General features: G+C 35.8%; 1 protein-coding gene across 3 annotated transcripts in view; it reads right to left on the reverse strand.

Annotated features, from left to right (window-relative positions):
* The window catches only part of pcxb (pyruvate carboxylase b), a 256,057-nt gene extending 237,727 nt beyond the window's left edge, over nucleotides 1-18,330 (reverse strand). The window contains exons 1-4 of one of the 3 annotated variants that reach the window (XM_048185986.1): nucleotides 17,999-18,330; nucleotides 9,528-9,670; nucleotides 1,436-1,620; nucleotides 636-801 (exon numbers count right to left, since the gene is read on the reverse strand). In XM_048185986.1, coding sequence (XP_048041943.1) covers nucleotides 636-801; nucleotides 1,436-1,620; nucleotides 9,528-9,669 — 493 coding nt within the window. In that variant the 5' untranslated portion in view covers nucleotide 9,670; nucleotides 17,999-18,330. Of the gene's footprint in view, nucleotides 1-635; nucleotides 802-1,435; nucleotides 1,621-2,542; nucleotides 2,594-3,453; nucleotides 3,731-9,527; nucleotides 9,671-17,998 lie in introns of those variants that run through there. The other 2 variants (XM_048185985.1, XM_048185987.1) reach the window with 2 other exon arrangements.
* Between the last annotated feature and the right edge of the window lie 1,621 nt (nucleotides 18,331-19,951).

Raw genomic sequence — 19,951 nt, forward strand, 5'->3', positions numbered from 1 at the left:
GTAAATAGATGGGACATAAAAAAGGATAGGCGTCAGAAGAATCCTGAATCCCTGAATCAATAAGTCCCTGAATCAATAAGCTGTACTTTGTACTGCTGGTCGGAAACTGCTGTCATGGCTCTGCGGCTCTGTGGATGGATTGGTAGCGGGGATTATTCAATGACTCTTTATGCCAGTTACATTGATCCACCAGTAGAGGCGATGACACAGCAACAGGCATGATATTACGTTAGCATATCATATTATACACACTTTTCATTCCATTAACTTCCATTCATACACATGGAAACATAAGGGAGACAAAAAAAGCAAGCTCGTGCAAATTTCGTAGCATTCCAAAGTGAACTCTGGCCTGCAAATTCATAACCTTTCACACTGTTACCAGTGAAAGGTTATCAAATTTCATCTGGAAATTAGAGCCTGAGGGTTATTACAATAATAGGCTGCATAATGCTGTGGCATTTTTGATGAAAACGTGTCGATTTGTTACTATGAGTGAGGAACAGCGTCATGTTGACTGTTCCAAGATGGTGGACGCACTGATGTGTCTGGAGCAGCGAATGCATTATCTACGTATTCATATCTATGCTGTCTACATGTGGAAAGAGATCTCAGGGGTAGAGTTTATCAGGTACCTGCTTGAATGGCCAGGGCACGGGCTTCCACTTTATCCCCCATCTTGCGCACAACCTCTGGGGAAGGTCCAATGAATCTCACCCCGGCTTCAGCACAGGCTTGGGCAAAGTCTGCGCGCTCTGATAAAAAGCCATAACCAGGGTGGATCGCATCCACATTATTTTCCTGAGAGGGAGAGAAGCACAGGCAGAGAAATACACATAGGATGAGAAATAGAAAGACAGAGAGAGAAATGAGAGCAGAATTAAAAAACATTAGCCAGGGACGTGTATGTGGCACAGAAGTCAGGCCTAATTATTCTGATTCTGGAAAATACTAATTTCATTAAAATCCCAATCAGAGAGAATTTGAAAGGCCCCTCTCTCTCTGTTGGCTGACTGTGTGCAACATGGTAATTGCATTGGAGAAAGACTAATTATTCTGAGGCCGTCTGCTGAGGTTAGAGACGATGATGTTGGCTGCTTGTTCGCTTTTAATATGGTGTGGTGTTGTGTGTGTGTATTGCTTTGTGTTTATGCATTATTAGTGTATTGTTGTGGTGGCTAAGCTGCTGGTTTGAGAGATGAGCTGCCTGTGGCATAATGAGAGAGTTCGCCAAAGGATCTGAATCTGGCTGGCATCTCTGACAACGCTCCAAAAAACAGGAATAGATCTATTTGAGCACCATATAGTGAAGTGCTGATGTGAATACTAAGCACTGGAAGAGATGCGTTTATTGCACAATGCAGACAGGCCATCATTCAGAGAGTGACAGAGGAGGTGAATCACAGTCTGACAGATAGATATTTAACTGTCTAACCTTAGCCACTTTGATTATGTCAGGGATATGGAGATAGGCTGCAACGGGGGACAGGCCTCTGCCGATGAGGTAAGCCTCATCTGCCTTCTGCCTATGCATCTGGCCCGTGTCCTGCTCTGAATATACAGCTACCGTCCGGATACCGAGCTCTGTGCATGCCCGAAACACACGGATAGCTATTTCACCTGAAGGGAGAAAGAGAAACAATTGTAAAACAAGGGATTTTTTTTTTTTTTTGCTTTGTTTTATTTTTAAATGTGATTCAATTTGTGAAATGTAAACTGTGGTTAGTGGATAATAGTGATTAGAGGTGTAACAATATATCGCAATACAAAAAAGACACAATATGTATAGTGGATAGTGACAATATGTATTGTGTATATGTAGTTCACCCAAAATGAAAATTACTGTGTGAGGAAAAAATTCAAGTTTACAGAGTTTTAGTGTCAGTTCTACATTGAACAACTAGGGCTGGGTATTGACATAATTTTCACGATTTGATTCGATTCCTATTCACATGCTTGCGATTCGATTCGATATTGATTATTTTGGATGTAGTACATCAGTTACAGTACATGGCTAATGTTCTAGAGGAAAAACATCTCTCAACTAATGCTGTAAACTACACATGGGAGTCAGTTGGTACTAGGCCTACTATAATAATATTGAAGGTTAAATTAATTTATTTACAAACACTTAAATTACACTCAGTTATGTTTATTATTATAAATAAAGTTTAGAATTACATAATCACATTTCTACTCCAATTCGTTTTCTTTTTTTTTTCTTTCTTTTTTTCTTTTTTTTTAAAATCGTCGATCTCATAACTGATTTATTCAAACATGCATTAAATATTGAAGAACATTATAATGAATATGTATCGGTGCATAGCTATATTTATCAGAATGTTGCTTTCTAGAGTACACTTTTCTAGCTGACTAACGAGTTTATGGTCACTGAATATGTTTTCCTGAGGTAAATGTGACGTTACGTGACATTGTGTACAAGCTGTTTTATTGACGTCTTTCCGAGGTTGAAACACTGATTGAGCTATTACACGAGACATGATACGGATTTCGGTAAGTTGTACTGTATATTTTAACATACCTTCAGATGTTTAGTCATGTTTATTTCGCGCTGTAACTGGTATTAAAGCGGAGGAGAGGATGTTCACATGCGCTCGTGCTGCCGCTTCTCTTTAACTGAGGCGCTAAAGCGATCTGTCACGTCACATTAAAGAGCGCCAAAACGGTATTTATTTTTTGAATCTCATAATAAGATGGATGTCATTTGAATTCTGAGACTTTGCTTCATATCAAAAGTAACAAAGCACAAAGATTATTGCGATTTATTGGATGGGAGGCGCTACATATTCTGTTCATTCATCAACTGAAAACAGACTAGACTAATCGATTCTTGAGATTGAAGAATCGATATCCGTTCGTAAAAATGAGAATCGATTCAAATCGAGAAATCGATATTGTTTACCCAGCACTATGAACTACTATATAAAATGTTGAATATAATGTATAATAATGCAATGGGTGATTATTTGTGAGCCCTGATAATGCCTAATGTCTTGTGTTACCAAAAAGTGGCCTACATTATTTTAAATATATCTAGTCAATGACAGAGATAAAACCATATTCGTATTTTTCTGTATTTTCAGCTTCAGAATCCTGAAATGTTTTTATTCTGGTATCAATATTGTCCTGTGTCTTGAAGTATGGCAAGACTAAATAATATAATAATATCGCATCGCGAGTTCAATATCGTGATATCAATCGAATCGTTACTTAAGGCAGGGGCGGTTTCTTCATTAGGGCAATAGGGCGACGCACCACCAAAGTGAGAAAGGGAGGGACGGATTTTTCAATCACATTCGATTCAACCATGGATTCAACCCATAGACTGTAAAAAAAAATCAACCACAGAGTTACGCTAGCTGTCACTGCTAGGCTGTTTGTTCTGCCTCTGGATATAGTCCAATCAGTGTCGAGTCACGCTATGTGGAGTACCGTCTCTTTTTGGGCATTTCAGTCTGGCGGAGACTTGCCCCGACTGCTCCCGTAGACTTCCATTCAAATAACTTTTTTTTCGAACTGCAGGCACTGCGCAATCTCTATGGGTTCCGAGCGGTTCCGAGAGGGCTCGCACTAACGTGCTTTCGTCATCATACGTAACCTTAACTTGTGCAGCGATTGGTGGAAACAAACATACCTTTATTAATATTTTTTTTTTAAGCTGAAGTGACATTTAATAATTTCCTCAGTGTATAATTTACATTTCACAGACATATTCTCCATCTGTAAAAGTTAGAAAGTCGAGAAAATATTTCCATTTTGCAGTCAGGCGTGGACGAGCCTTCAGCAAGCACAAACTTCCGTGAACGAGCGCCGCCGCGCGCCGAACAGACGGAGTTCAATCTGAGTAAAATACATTTTGCTCAAAATATTTGTTGAAAATTTGTTTTTGTTGGCGAAAATGTCATATGTAGAATTTCGAACCTACAACTAAGTGTATTTGTACGATAGCAGTAACTGTGTAAAGTGACTATTGTAGGGTAATCAAAATAATAATAATTATTAGTCTGTTCTTTTGTTTCTATTTATTTTCATTTTTAGTTTAGTGTATTTAATTTCTGCTTCAAAAAACATTTTGTTTTTAGATTGTAAAGGTACAATTTTAGAATGTAGCCTAGGCCTAATGTGATTTGACCCCTTTTTTTGCACATAATTTATAGCATATAGCCTACTACACAGTTACATTCATGTTTGTTTTTATAGCCTTCAATATGAACATTGTTTCTAGGACAATATTGGGCAGGATCTTAAATATATATATATTTTTAATTAAATACAGATATATTTTATTTTATGTTTTTTGGCACACCAAAAATATTCTCGTCGCTTTATAATATTAATATTGAACCACTGTACTCACATGAACTGATTTAAATATGTTTTTAGTACATTCATGGATCTTGAGAGAGGAAATGTCATTGCTCCCTATGGAGGCCTCACATAGTCATCGGATTTCAACTAAAATATCTTAATTTGCGTTCCGAAGATTAACAAAGGTCTTACAGGTGTGGAACGGCATGAGGGTGAGTAATAAATGACAGAATGTTTATTTTTGGGTGAACTAACCCTTTAATGTGGCTTAATTTACTAAGACAGTGTTAATAACAAACAAAACTTAGTAAACACCAAACTAATAAAGCATACTATTTGCAGAAAAGCAGATGTTCCCAGAATATGAATGCACATAAGCATTTTCCTCCCATAAAAATGCTTAATGGACAGTGACATTAAAGACCAAATTTAGTAAACACTAATAAAGCATACTATACAGAAAAATTGGTGTGTGCAAAATTTGATTTTTTTATATAATTTAGGCTACATTAAGCAACGTTAAGCGTTTTCTTTGTAACGGTTTTATATGGATAAAAACTTGTAATAAGACACTTTATGTTCATATTCTGGGCTCTTTGCTGTACATAGTTTCTATGGGAGGAAAATATATAACGTGAAATTAAATGCGTTGCGTTCAAATTCTGGGCTCAACAGCTTTTCTGTACATAGTATGGTTTATTAGTATGATGTTTACTTACATTAAAGGTGCCCTCGAACGTTTTTTTACAAGATGTAATATAAGTCTAAGGTGTCTCCTGAATGTGTCTGTGAAGTTTCAGCTCAAAATACCCCATAGATTTTTTTTTAATAAATTTTTTTAACTGCCTATTTTGGGGCATCATTAAATATGAGCCGATTTATGCTGCTGCCTCTTTAAATCTCGTGCTCTCCGCCCATGGAGCTTGCGCTTGCCTTAAACAGTGCATAAACAAAGTTTACACAGCTAATATAACCCTCAAATGGATCTTTATAAAGTGTTTGTCATGCATGCGGCATGCATGCGGCGGATCATGTGAGTATTGTATACTGTTATATTGTTTACATTTGATTCTGAGTGAATTTGAGGCTGTGCTCCGTGGCTAACGGTTAATGCTACACTGTTGGAGAGATTTATAAAGAATGAAGTTGTGTTTATGCATTATACAGACTGCAAGTGTTTAAAAATGAAAATAGTGACGGCTCTTGTCTCCGTGAATACAGTAAGAAACTATGGTAACTTTAAGTTAAGTGTTTTAGAATGTCCCGAAAACGGGACAAAATGGCGCTTCATTTCACATCCGTTTTCCACGCTGGTCAGTATAGACCTTATTTACCAGAGAAACAAGCGCGCCGCCATCTTTATAAAATTGTCTTTGAACTTCCGCTTTGCGGTAGCTCTGTACATTTCTATGGCATCTTTGTCAAAGAATAATTAGTTGGTTAAGTGGATTTACTTGTTGTAGAGTTAATGAAAGTTATCATGAGCATTGTTATATTTAAAGCAGATGTCTTAACAAATGTCAGTAGACCCGGAGGATTTTAAAATGAGCAGTTCATTCATAAATGTAAGATCGCTGTGGAAATAGAAACCGGAAGTCAAAAGACAACGAGCGCAACGCTGAAAAGGGGCGGGGCTACATAAGGTCTATATTCAGATAGTTAATAACACAGCCAGCATTCACCATTCTAATATGTTTTTAACTGTATAATATAAATTTTATCATCTACCTCCACTATTTCCCAGTCTCTACTGTACTGTCTGTGACCTAAAGTCCCAGAATGCATTGCGTTGCTGACGCCTACCTACTGCCGCCTGTCATTCGCGTTAATAAAAACAAACAAAAAACGACAACAAATAAATAGGAAAATAGAAAATTACATGACAAAAATTGTAGTTAGTAACGTAATACATTACACATTTAAGGTAATATAATCTTTATCATGAATAATCATTAAAAGCTATCAGAAATCTCTTTTTTTTTTGCATTGTTGTGTTACTCCATATACCATCTATGCTAAACAAAAAGAAATGTCATGATAAATTCATAATATATTATATAAAATACACATTTTAGTCGTGTCCCCAGGTTTTCACCCAGTCCTGTTACCCTCACACATTGCCCCTTCTAAAAAACTTGGAGCATGCCACAAGGCACATTTTCAACAGGAAGTTGCATCATCTGGATCTTCTGCAGGCCATGAGAAGACCAAAAGTAAGTCCTCTCATTTTTAATTTCTGTATATTTGATGAAATTGTAACTATGATTGAGAAGGTCAATCTCAACGTACTGTCCTGTGACCTAAATTATTTCTTAGATGTTATTTGTTTATTTTAAAAATATTAACTTTAGGTAAGTCACTAGTATTTGCTTAGTGTCCTCGTGCTATTAGCATGTACTCAACATGGCCATATGTCATGTATTTGATAGTTTTAGATAGTTTGCTTAAAGGTGCCCTAGAATCAAAAATTGAATTTACCTTGGCATAGTTGAATAACAAGAGTTCAGTACATGGAAATGACATACAGTGAGTCTCAAACTCCATTGTTTCCTTCTTGTGTAAATCTCATTTGTTTAAAAGACCTCCGAAAAACAGGCGAATCTCAACATAACACCGACTGTTACGTAACAGTCGGGATCATTAATATGTACGCCCCCAATATTTGCATATGCCAGCCCATGTTCAAGGCATTACACAAGGGCAGCCAGTATTAACGTCTGGATCTGTGCACAGCTGAATCATCAGACTAGGTAAGCAAGCAAGAACAATAGTGAAAAATGGCAGATGGAGCGATAATAACTGACATGATCCATGATTACATGGATCACTGTATCAATTTGTGATATATATCAATTTAGTGATATTTGTAAATTGTCTTTATAAATGTTTCATTAGCATGTTGCTAATGTACTGTTACATGTGGTTAAAGTTACCATCGTTTCTCACTGTATTCACGAAGACAAGAGAGCCGTCGCTATTTTCATTTTTAAACACTTGCAGTCTGTATAATTCATAAACACAACTTCATTCTTTATAAATCTCTCCAACAGTGTGTAATGTTAGCTTTAGCCACGGAGCACTATCAAACTCATTCAGAATCAAATGTAAACATCCAAATAAATACTATACTCACATGATCCGACGCATGCATGCATGAATAACATCTTGTAAAGATCCATTTGAGGGTTATATTAGCTGTGTGAACTTTGTAAATGCACTGTATTATAGTAGAGAGCTCGGGGGACAGGGAGCACATGATTTAAAGGGGCCGCAGCCTGAATCGGTGCATAGTTAATGATGCCCCAAAATAGGCAGTTAAAAAAATTAATTAAAAAAAAAAATCTATGGGGTATTTTGAGCTGAAACTTCACAGACACATTCAGGGGACACCTTAGACTTCTATTACATCTTGTAAAAACTGTTTCTAGGGCACCTTTAAAAACTCAATCCTGTTACTTTCAGTCCTGTTACTCATATGAAAAATAACAGGAGTGAGTTAAGAGTAACAGGAGTGAGTAGAGTCCTCTGTTTTGTTGATTTAATAATGTGAATATTAGTTGATATAATACTATTCATCTGTATCATCAGTTTTACAATTGAAATTACTTAAATTGTAGACTTTTAGGATTAGTTTTACAGTGTGAATGCCATACTTGCAGGGAGCCAGTCCACCACGACGTGACAATCTTTTTGTCTTTGTCTTTCTTATCTTTTGTGAAAGATGGAGAGAACCTCTACTATGCACTTGCCAGAAACACCCATTCATGGCATGCTGCAAGTGAAGGAGTGAAACACATCCGCAAACCTTTCTTTTTCCCTCTTTTTGTCTTTCCTTCTCTCTCTCTTCTTCTCTCTCCTTCTTTCTCTTTTCACCTCCTTCACTGTGATGTACTACTAGCACACAAAACATCCTTCAACACAGAAATCTCACTTACACACATGCACACACAGCCATTTACACTCTCTCTTTCTTGCACACATGCACACACATACAGTATGGACACTCATTCCTGTTACCCAGTGTTCATTCCTGTTACCAAATATATTTATTTTTCTAAAAAAAAATAAAGTTAAACCACTGTTTTTATCAGTTTTGTTTGGTCCATCATTTATACAATTGTTAAATAAATTAAATTATTAAAAAAATTATATACTTGAGGCTTCTGTCTTATTTTAAATGGAAAATTTGTTTTGCGGTTTTTATTAAAATACACCTTGCCTTAATATAAAGTGGTTTTCAATTATTGATATCAGTTATTTGAACAAATAACCAACCATTTCTTTAAAATAAACATTTTCTTGAGGTGAATACAAAGGAATTAATTGATATGCTTTTAAATGGCACATGAGTTTTGGTAACAGGACTGAGAAAATGCATCCATCTTCTGCTTTGAAACCTTGCCTGAGCTTGACCAATACACATAGTTAAATATGTGTAGTATTAGATTCAGTGTTGAAAAAATATAAAAAATAGAGTTTAATTTTGAAGAGTTTCAACAAGCAAATGTTACCAATTTGGTAGAATGGCTCACTTATAGATTAACTTTGAGCTAACTCATTTATCACATTGATTTGAACAGGATAATCTTGTACCATTTTGATATTAAAATTCAAAGTTAAAGAAAATATATTCCATTCTTTATCAACAACATGAAGTGCATTAAATATCACATTACGTCAGGGTTTTTCAGAATGGGGTTCGTAATAGAACGGCAGGGAGTTTGTGAGTTTAATGAAAAGCTATTAAGTAATTAAATCATAAAAAATAAACTAATTTTAAAATAAAAACAATCAAAATAAATCTATATATATATATATATATATATATATATATATATATATATATATATATATATATATATATATATATAAATATATATAAAATAGAGTTTTTTTTTTTTTTTACCCCTGCATCTTATGAGGCCATGCATTAATATACATATACAGGTTTGAAATGACAAGCAGGTGAATAAATAATAAAACAAGCATGAGTAAATAATAACAAGAGAGTGAGTAAATAATAACAAGTAAATAATTTTTATAATATGCTGAAACTTAATTTAAAATGCAGCACTCCTGGGCCTGTGTATATTTAGACTTTCAGAGCACTAATCCAGGGATCAGACTCTCACTTTCCACTTGGTTTTTTTTTCCAACACTGTTTGCAAAATATTTAATCTCAGGATTACAAGTCTTACCTCTGTTTGCCACCATGACCTTTTTGATTGGTCGATACTCCAGGCTTTGGGGAGACAAGTGGGCAGAACGACAAAACAAACCCACTCTTCTGATGAGCAGAATGCCCATCTTCCCCCTGGACCCTCCCAAATGCAGGAGCATCCTAGAGAAATACAATCAGAAAAGACAAAGATGAACAAAGTGCTCTGGTTCTAGTTATCCATCATGAATTAAAATTACAGACAGTGAAGGAGAAAAAAATAAATGATCTCTAAGAATGACACTTCAGAACAGGCTCCTGATCTCTTACTGTCTTCACTAAAACAATAGTCCAGTTAAGCTTTATGAGCCGCTACGTATTTTAAAACTCTTTCGTTTCCACTGGCTATGTAGGTGGAATAGCCTTCTATACATAGCCTATACTTTCTTGTTCTGAATCTGCTATAGTGAGGGACTGCTGCCATCTTGTGTTTGTAAACTAAACAGTTTTCTCTCTCAAAGCTGCTTAGGTCTTTACCTAAAACAGATCACACTATGTTCCATTTTTATAAATGAAAACATAACATTTTTCTTTGGAATTTAATAAATAAGACTGTAATTCTGTAATAAGACTGTCTTTCTCTACATTTACCCCTTTATATTACATTGAACCAAGGAAATGCACATGATCAAAATTGGGTCAGTTTACCTTGGCAAAGTCTGCAGTTTGCTATTTTCGCAATTACCTGTATTCACAGTCTGGATGTGCTCTCAGAGTGTGTCTGTGTGTTTCAGTGTGTTCAATGTGTGTGCGTTTGACTGGGTATCTGACTTCAACATAGTGCTTTGAATAAAAATTGGACATATAAAATGATCTCATGTCACGGTCACCCTCAATATATTACTTAGATATTCAAAATAATTTAGATTAAAGATGCTGAATGATGATACGTCTCTGATTGGTCTAAGAAAACTTTTCCATTGTGTCTGTGCAAATGTATTTAGGGAGTGTATGTGTGTTCCAGTGGGAAGCAAACTATGAATTACGCCCAGGTATGCTAACACTTATCTCGCTGTTTTACTCTATTCCTGTCTATGTCTCACCTACACCATCTCAGATGGCAGACGTAATATTGAAATCCATTTTTGTATTCGCCCACTTGTGTATTCAGTGCAAGCACACCAACCTTTAAATGCATTGCATTGCATATTTACAAGTTTGCATTTTCTTTGTTTGGCTCCAAGTACTAATTACATATGTAAGCTATGTTGCAATGCATTGCTGTGGGGAGGAGGGGGTTTAAAAGTATACAAGCCTTAGAAAGCATCAGTAGATATATATTGATAGGTGCACTCCATAGATGTATGTTTGTAAGTAAATAGGGAGCAACTCCAAATGACTTTTTTTCTACGTTAAAGGTCACAGGTCAAAGACAGCAGTAGTTGGCTGAAGGATTCAGTAGGTTTGTAGCTCATAAACCGAACAACAAACTTTGAACTAGAGTTAGTGGGCCATTAGGTGTCCCTTCATCAAGACTCCTGTGTCAACATGAACTTTGGTCGTGTGGGAAAATCAAATGAACAACCTCTTTTTCTTTTTTTCCAATACATTAGTTACATCAAGTGCAGTAAAATTGTATTATACTCTTAAAAATAAAGGTTCTTTATTGGCATCTATGATTTCAACAAAGAGCTTTTAATATTCATGGAACATTTTCATACCACAAAAGGTTTTGGTTACACTTTATTTTGAGGTCTACTTGTGGCAGTGTAATTATACATGTTACGTAGTGAATAATATTAATCATGCACATACTTACGGAAGTGTTAGGGTTAGGATGCATGTAATAGGTTAGGTTAGTTGCATGTAATTATGCATAATTTGTAACTACATGTAACAAGTAATAAGGACACTATAAAATAAAGTGTTACAAAGGGTTTTTATATTGGAAAAAGGTTTAGATTTTTAAAAATTATTTCCTTCACACTAAGAGAAAGATAGTTCTTTTAAGAACCTTTCACTGAAATGTTCTTTTGCGAACCAAAAATGGTTCTTTATATACTTGCATACATATATATATATATATAATGTATATGTGTGTGTGTGTTATTATTATTTATAGATATGTGTTGTCAGTTTTCGTTTAACCATGTCTATATTGACTTTTGAGGTTGACATTAGCTCGGATTGTGAATTTATATACGCCGATTGTAAATTCATATATATATATATATATATATATATATATATATATATATATATATATAGCAGTTCGTAGATGTGCCATAGGCATCTAAATTATGGTTTCGTGTGAAATGTTGAAATTTAGTTTAGTTCCAAAATGTTGACAAGACTAAATTTTATATAACATCTATTTAACTTGAAAGTAAGGTTAATAATACAGTATAACTTAGATTACACATTTTTCAGTTTTACTCAAATTAGGGTGATGCAAAAATGAGTACACCCCACAACAAAAACTACTACATCTAGTACTTTGTATGGCCTCCATGATTTTTAATGACAGCACCAAGTCTTCTAGGCATGGAATGAACATTTTGCAACATCTATCTTTTTCCATTCTTCAAGAATGACCTCTTTTAGAGACTGGATTCTAGATGGAGAGTGATTCTCAACTCGTCTCTTCAGAATTCCCCATAGGTGTTCGATTGGGTTCAGATCAGGAGCCACTGAATCACTTTCACCCTGTTCTTCTTCAGAAATCCAATAGTGGCCTTAGATGTGTGTTAAGGATCATTGTCATGTTGGAAAAGTGCACGACGACCAAGGGCACGGAGCAATGGTAGCATCTTCTCTTTCAGTATACAGCAGAACGTCTGTGAATTCATGAGGCCATCAATGAAATGCAGCTCCCGACACCAGCAGCACTCATGCAGCCCCACATAAGGACACTGCCACCACCATGTTTCACTGCAGGCACCATGCATTTATCTTTGTATTCTTCACCTTTGCGACGTCAGTTCCAAAAATATTTATTTTAGTCTCATCACTCCAGAGTATAGAGTCCCAGTAGTCTTCATCTTTGTCAGCATGGGCCCTGGCAAACTCTAGGCGGGCTTTTTTGTGCCTGGGCTTTAGGAGAGGCTTCTTTCGTGGACGGCACCCATGCATGCCATTCCTCTGCAGTGTACGCCGTACTGTGTCATGGGAAATAGTCACCCCAGTTTGGCATTCTGCTTCTTTAGATAACTGCAGTGAACTTGCATGCACAACCTATCTCATCAGAAGACACTCCTGTCGAGGTGTTAACTTGCGTGGACGACCTGGACGTCTCTGTGAGATGGATGCAGTTCCATCTTTTTTAAATTTTTGTACCACGTTTTCTACAGTATTCTGACAGATAAGTAAAGCTTTGCTGATCTTCTTGTATTCACCTTTCTGGTGTAAAGAAATTATTTTCTTTCGCAGGTCTTGTGGCATTTCTCTTCTATGTGGTGCCATTGCTGACAGCATGAAATGGGAAGGGGTTTTAACACCCTTTCATAGTCAACTGTCTGCTGGACACCTGTGTAATGAATAATTAGACTCACCTGTGGTTGAATTCTTGTTAAATTAGACATTTGTAGTTTAACATTTAGCTTTGCTCCAGAGACTTTCAGTGGGGTGTACTCATTTTTGCACCACCCTAATTTGAGTAAAACTGAAAATTTTGTTCTCTAAGTTATATTATTTACCTTACTTTCATGTTATAAGTTAAACAGATGTTATAGATGTTACAGTGGTATACTATCAAAGACGAGGAAGGCAGGATAAGAAACAATAACGTAGTTTAATCTCATATAGGAGTCAGGATACATAGAAACACTGGTAACATAGAACAATACCGAACGCTGGACTGAAGACAGGGAGGAACTTAAATACACAGACTAATAACAAACAGCTGAGGGTGTAATCAGTGTCCATGGTGAGTGATGAGTGGCGGGAACAGAACACAAGGATCACGTGACAGTGAAAGACAACCTAGACGAGACAGATATGTAACAATAGATAACTCTGTCTTGTCAACATTGTGTGTATATATATATATATATATATATATATATATATATATATATATATATATATATATATATATATATGTGTGTGTGTGTGTGTGTGTGTGTGTGTGTGTGTGTGTGTGTGTATCTTGTGGTTTGTTCAGAATATCTATCTATCTATAAAACACTTGTCTTGTCAGCGTTGTTTATATATATATATATATATGTCTTGTGGTTTGTTCAGATACAACTTTGCAAACCTAAGCTGTGCAGCTGTGTTCTTTTTAGAGAAAAGAGGCTTTCTCCTGGAAACCCTTCCAAACATACCATACCATATCTTTTCTAGTTGTACTGTCATGAACTTTATCATTTAACATTTTAACTGAGGCCTGTAGAGTCCGAGGTGTAGTTCTTGGGTTGTCTGCAATTCCTCTGAGCATTACACGGTCTGATCTTGGAGTGAATTTGCTGGGACTTTCGCTCCTGGGAAGATTGGCAACTGTCTTGAATGTCTTCCACTTGTGAATAATCTTCTTCACTGTAGAATGAAGGACTTCAAATTGTTTGGCCGTATAACCCTTCTCAGATTGATGGCAGCAATAATTGCTTCTCTAAGATCATTTCTGATGTCTTTCCTCCTTGGCATTGTGTTAACCAGTTAACAAACACCTGAAGACTCCAGACCAGCAAACTGCCAAAACTTCTGCTCTTATAGAGGTGATCACACTTGCTGATGATCAATTAATCAAAGGTATTTGATTAGCAGAGCCTGACTGCTACTTACCCTCTTAATTCCTATGTTAACAGTAAGGGTGATCTTAGTTTGTCACAAATGGCTTTTCCATTTTGGCCTAGTTTTTGTTAAATAAATAATGGCACATTGTAATATGTCATGTGTTGTTGTTCATCTGAGGTTTTATTTTCCAAATTTTAAGACCTGGAAAGGACCAGATGATTTTTTATTATGTCCTGATATGGAAAAAACGGTGTCCTAACTTTTTCACATGACTAATATATATATTTCATACTAAACCATAATTCAGATGCCTGTGGCACACCTATGAACCGCCGATGGCTTCACAGGGGGAAATTACAATGATCGGCCTATTGGTGCCTTCTAAAATTGCTCAGTTAGCGTTAAATTACTCTGAACGCTGCCCTAAAAGGCCAAGCTGGGTAAAATCAACATGCTCAGCCACCTCCGTACACAATCTAAATAGAACCATACATCAGCAGAGCTTTTTTGGGCCCTTTTGTTGCTCTCTACGGCTCTCTTTTCAGTCTATTCGTTCACTTCTTCTTCCACCTGAGTAACACTTCCTCCTCTGTTTGTCCATTAGAGCTCTGGTAGATAGATGCTCTGTGTTTTTACATTCTGAGTAGTGCATATGTTCTGCCATTAGGGCAGATGAGATCAGCTCAAGCAACACAAATACAAATGCCCAACTTTATGAACTTACAATTTGAGCTAATGTCAACCTCAAAAAACGGAAACTGAAAATACACATATATAAATAATAATATGCACACTATATATATATATATATATATATATATAAAAAATGTACACAACATTAGAGGTGTGTCCCAATTCATGTACTTATTACATGTATATAAAGGTATAAAAAGTGTGAGCGGTCTGTTCACACTGAAACTTCCAAATAGAAAAAGTAGACTTTAAATACCAAGATGATGCACTTAATAAACCGAAAAAACAAAGTGTGTAATGTTGGATACTTCATGCACTCGGCGGTAGCAGCTTTAATAATGGAGGGGGAGGGGCTATAAGACTCTTATGATGAATGACAAAATAACCTTTTAAAATTCATACACAACATGGCTGAGTACATAGTGCATTAGTGCATACATAAGTGCATAGTGTATAAATGCATAGTGTGTAGTGTGTTATTTGGACATTTTTAATGAAAATATTAATTTTCTTAATTTCTGTTTTTTTTTTTTTTTTTGATGCAACTTGATTTATCAAACACACAATGCAGAGCCTTTAGACACTGTGAACGACTCTTTCTGGATGTGTAGTACGTGAGCACTGTTATCTCCCTGTCAAGTACAAACTATCCCATCCTCCTTTGATGAGCTTTATGTGCAGAGTGTTCAAAGTTGGCGGTCTTCTATTTTGTTTGTTTGTCTGTGGTGTTTTGTAATCATTTAAATATTAAACAACACCAGATTGAACTCTGTACAGGGTATTTTATCCTCTCTGGAGTTGAATGATGAATAAGCTAATGATAACAAAATACAATTGATCTGCCTAGCTGCTCCAATACCATTCCTCGTCAAGAAGGTATGCAGTCAGATATACTATCACAAGTGGCATTTTGTTTTGATTGTTCAACGAGTATGATCATTTGTAAGCACACAGGATAGCCTCCTATCTATTGTTTTTGCAAACATTTGTCTTTTTATGTGAATGACTATGCTGCTGATAAATCTTTAAAGCTGCAAGAACAACTCATCTCGTTTGCACAGTTCCACATCAAACAGCTGACCAAAGGTCACGCAGTCCTTGTGCAAAAAATTCATTGTTAATATTCAAGTGAACACACAGTTTGTGTTCCACTGTCTTCCTCTCTGAAACAATAATGCACATGCATACACACACACACAGACAAAATTTTTTGTTCAATTAAGCCAATATTTTTTGTTGTGGCCAATAACAAATAAATGACTGATATTTTAATTTTATACAATTTTGGGTTACACTTTATTTGATAACACTTTATTTTACAGTGTCATTGTTACATATGTTACATGTAGTTACAAGAGTAATAACTATAATTTGTGTATAATTACATGCAACTAACCCTAAACCAAACCAAACCAAACCCTAACCCTATAGTAAGTACTATAGTTAATTATTATTACTCAGTACTTACATGTATAATTACACTGTAACATGGACAGAAAATAAAAGGTTACCTTATTTTAAGGTGTCATTGTTACACTGTAATCATACATTTAAGTACTAAGTAATATAAAAGGGTTAGTTCACCCAAAAATTAAAATTCTGTCATTTATTACTCACCCTCATGCCGTTCTACACCCGTAAGACCTTCGTTCATCTTTGAAACACAAATTAAGATATTTTAGTTGAAATGCGATGGCTCCTTGAGACCTGCATAGGGAGCAATGACATTTCCTCTCTCAATAAAGGTACTAAAAACATATTCATGTGAGTGAATGTGAGTACAGTGGTTCAATATTAATATTATAAAGCGACGAGAATATTTTTGGTGCGCCAAAAAAAAACAAAATAATAAAGTGATGGCCAATTTCAAAACACTGCTTCAGGAAGCATCAGAGCATAAATGAATCGGCGTATCGAATCATGATTCAGATTGCGTGTCAAAAACTGCCAACGGCTGAAATCACGTGACTTTGGCGCTCCGAACAGCAGATTCGACACACTGATTCATTTGTGCTCCGATGCTTCCTGAAGCAGTGTTTTAAAATCGGCCATCACTAAATAAGTTATTAAAAGTTACGTTATTTTGTTTTTTTTTGGCGCACCAAAAATATTCTCGTCGCTTTATAATATTAATATTGAACCACTGTACTCACATGAACTGATTTAAATATGTTTTTAGTACCTTTATTGAGAGAGGAAGTGTCATTGCTCCCTATGCAGGCCTCACTGAGCCATCGGATTTCAACTAAAATACCTTAATTTGTGTTCCGAAGATGAACGAAGGTCTTACGGATGTGGAACGGCATGAGGGTGAGTAATAAATGACAGAATTTTCATTTTTGGGTGAACTAACCCTTTAAGTAACTACATGTACTTACCATAGGGTTAGGGTTTGGTTTGGTTTAGGGTTAGTTGCATGTAATTATACATAATTTATAGTTATTACACATAACACCCAATTATTACATAATTACCCAATTTTGCATAAATAGGCTAAATTAAATATAAAATACTAAAAACTAAAGTCAGTCATTTTATAAGATACAAGGGAATCTAGGCATCACAGTGTTTCTGTATAATGTATGGAATAAAATGGATTTTCATTTAGAGATTTGATTTAAACAGTGTTTTTAACTAAATAAGTGTTTTATGACGATAAAGGCAATCTAAATATAAAACAGAGGAAAAATGAACATGCATGGTTAAATATCCAGTACTGACCAACATCCATTATCAACCAGCATCAGCCAATAATTGATATTGTACTGATATATTATGCAACCCTAAAAAATTTCATTGGTCCTGCAGTATATATGACCAAATCCTCATGAAAGAATATTCACTGACAACAAGCACATATTAATCTGACAAAGAATACACTTATGTTCAGGAAATGTTCTGAACACATGCACAATCACTTATACAATAATAGTGACATATGATAGCAGTTGCTCTCTGAATAACACACACACAGTTCAAAACAAAGTTTGCAACAGGAGGGTTTTCTCTGTAACATGACCTGAAAAGTATCTAATTCATTTTCCCTCAAAACACTCAATACTCAACAGACACAGCTGTACTCACTTGTCCAGCCAGGTCCAGATTCAGCCCAAAATCAGAGTAGGTGTCAGATGTAAACAATCGGTTGGGCCAGAAAGTTCTGCCGCAGTCCTGTGGCACAATGAGCAGATCCAGAGAACGGGGGAGTATTGGCAGTGTTGTGACATGCACTCAGGCGTATACACAATCATGTACACAGTCACAGCTGCTCTTCTGTCACACTGCCTGTGAGACTGTGAGGCCTGATCCTGTTAATCTGTCTCTGTCTCTCTCACTCTCACTTTTGACCTGTCTCTCACTCTCTCTCAATAGATGCAGGTTTTCATCCTCTGATGCTTACGTAATACTTACACACCCCCGAGTACACGGGCCAACCACAGGCGCTCTGTCTCCACTAGTAAAGAGCGGCAGGATTTAAAGACAGAGACGGGGAGGGAGGGAGGGATGAAGAGGAGGGGGAAGAGAGATATGATGATAAACAAGGTTTTACTGAGAGTTGCATAGTCCGTGCATGATGGGGTAGTGAGAGAAAGGTAAACAAACACAAGAGAAAAGATGTTTATAATGCTTTATGGGGGAAAAACAAACAGCAATGTTTTCCTGGGCCCTGTGATTGAACTGATTGACTGTCTAGGCTAAAATCCTTTCTGTACTGCATTACATAGTGAAATTGGAAAAGCTCAGTGCCGATTCATTTTCTGCTAATTCTTTTTTGAGCCAAGATGCACCTTTACTAGGACACATCCAAATTTGTATTATCTAATTTTTTTAATTATTATTATTATTTTATTTTTATTTTTTTTTTTTTGGTGAATTGTAATGTTTGCAAAGGATTGTGGGTTATTGGAGAATGCGAAGGAGACACTTGATGCATCCTTCAAACCAGGCTGGCTGCAGTGTTGGTCACGTTGCTTTAAAAAAGTAATTAGTTATAGTTACTAGTTACTTCTCACAAATAGTAACGGAGTTAGTAACTGAGTTACATCATTATAAAAGTAACTAATTACCAGGGAAAGTAACTATTGCGTTACTTTTAAAAAATAAAATAAAAATAAAAATATGCCAAATAAATTGAATGCCCCCAATATTACATGTAAGTCTAAGAATAAATTATTCTTGATGCGACTCCTGACTTATGATCCGCTCTTGCTCACGACATGAAATTTCTCTGTACTGTGTTGGTAGCCATTAAAGAAAACGTAGTTTCATATTTATGTTTAAATAGTCCTATGTTATGTTTTAAATTCATTTATTCGATTATGAAAAGTTAGTGAACAGCATGAGTAAGATGCATCATAAGATGCGCACATATATCGGGAGACATGGAGTGGGTCAGATAAGATTTTGACCACATCATTAAGTTTTGCTTTGTATAGCCTTTCTTTAAAGTGAATTTCGTTTTGTAAAAATTGTATCTTAATTTTAATCAATGTTTCATCTACCAATTGCTTTGATTTAATATATAACAAGCAAATATAGCAGACAATAAAATCATGACATGGAGGCGCGGGCGCGATCACTGGCGCGTGAACTGGAGCGCGTCTCATAGGCTAAATGAACCGAAACTCAGAGGCTGCTTGCCTCGCAGACATGAGAAATATATCTATATAATGCTTGAAATATCTACTTTAACGAAAATGAAGTTATTAAAAACGAAAAGAAAGAGGCTACTCTGATTATATAGCCTAATCCGAATTAAATGTGCGTTATCTCTCTAGGCGCGTCCATATGAGGAGATGATCAGCAATGAGAATCAGCAATGTCAACTTCATCTTTGCAGCCGACACTGATTCAGAAAACATTACTTTATTAATAAACAATTAAAATGTCTCCTTACTGTTTTTGTCACACTCATAATTATTACTTTTGCCGATTCTTTATGGCAATTATGCGTGCCATTGAGTGCTATATAGCCTTTATTATGTAAACGCTCCTTATTATGGTTTATTCTCTCCAGTATTTAAGAAATTAAATTAA

The sequence above is a fragment of the Megalobrama amblycephala genome, linkage group LG3, assembly GCF_018812025.1.
Source record: "Megalobrama amblycephala isolate DHTTF-2021 linkage group LG3, ASM1881202v1, whole genome shotgun sequence".
NCBI classification, from domain to species: Eukaryota; Metazoa; Chordata; class Actinopteri; order Cypriniformes; family Xenocyprididae; genus Megalobrama; species Megalobrama amblycephala.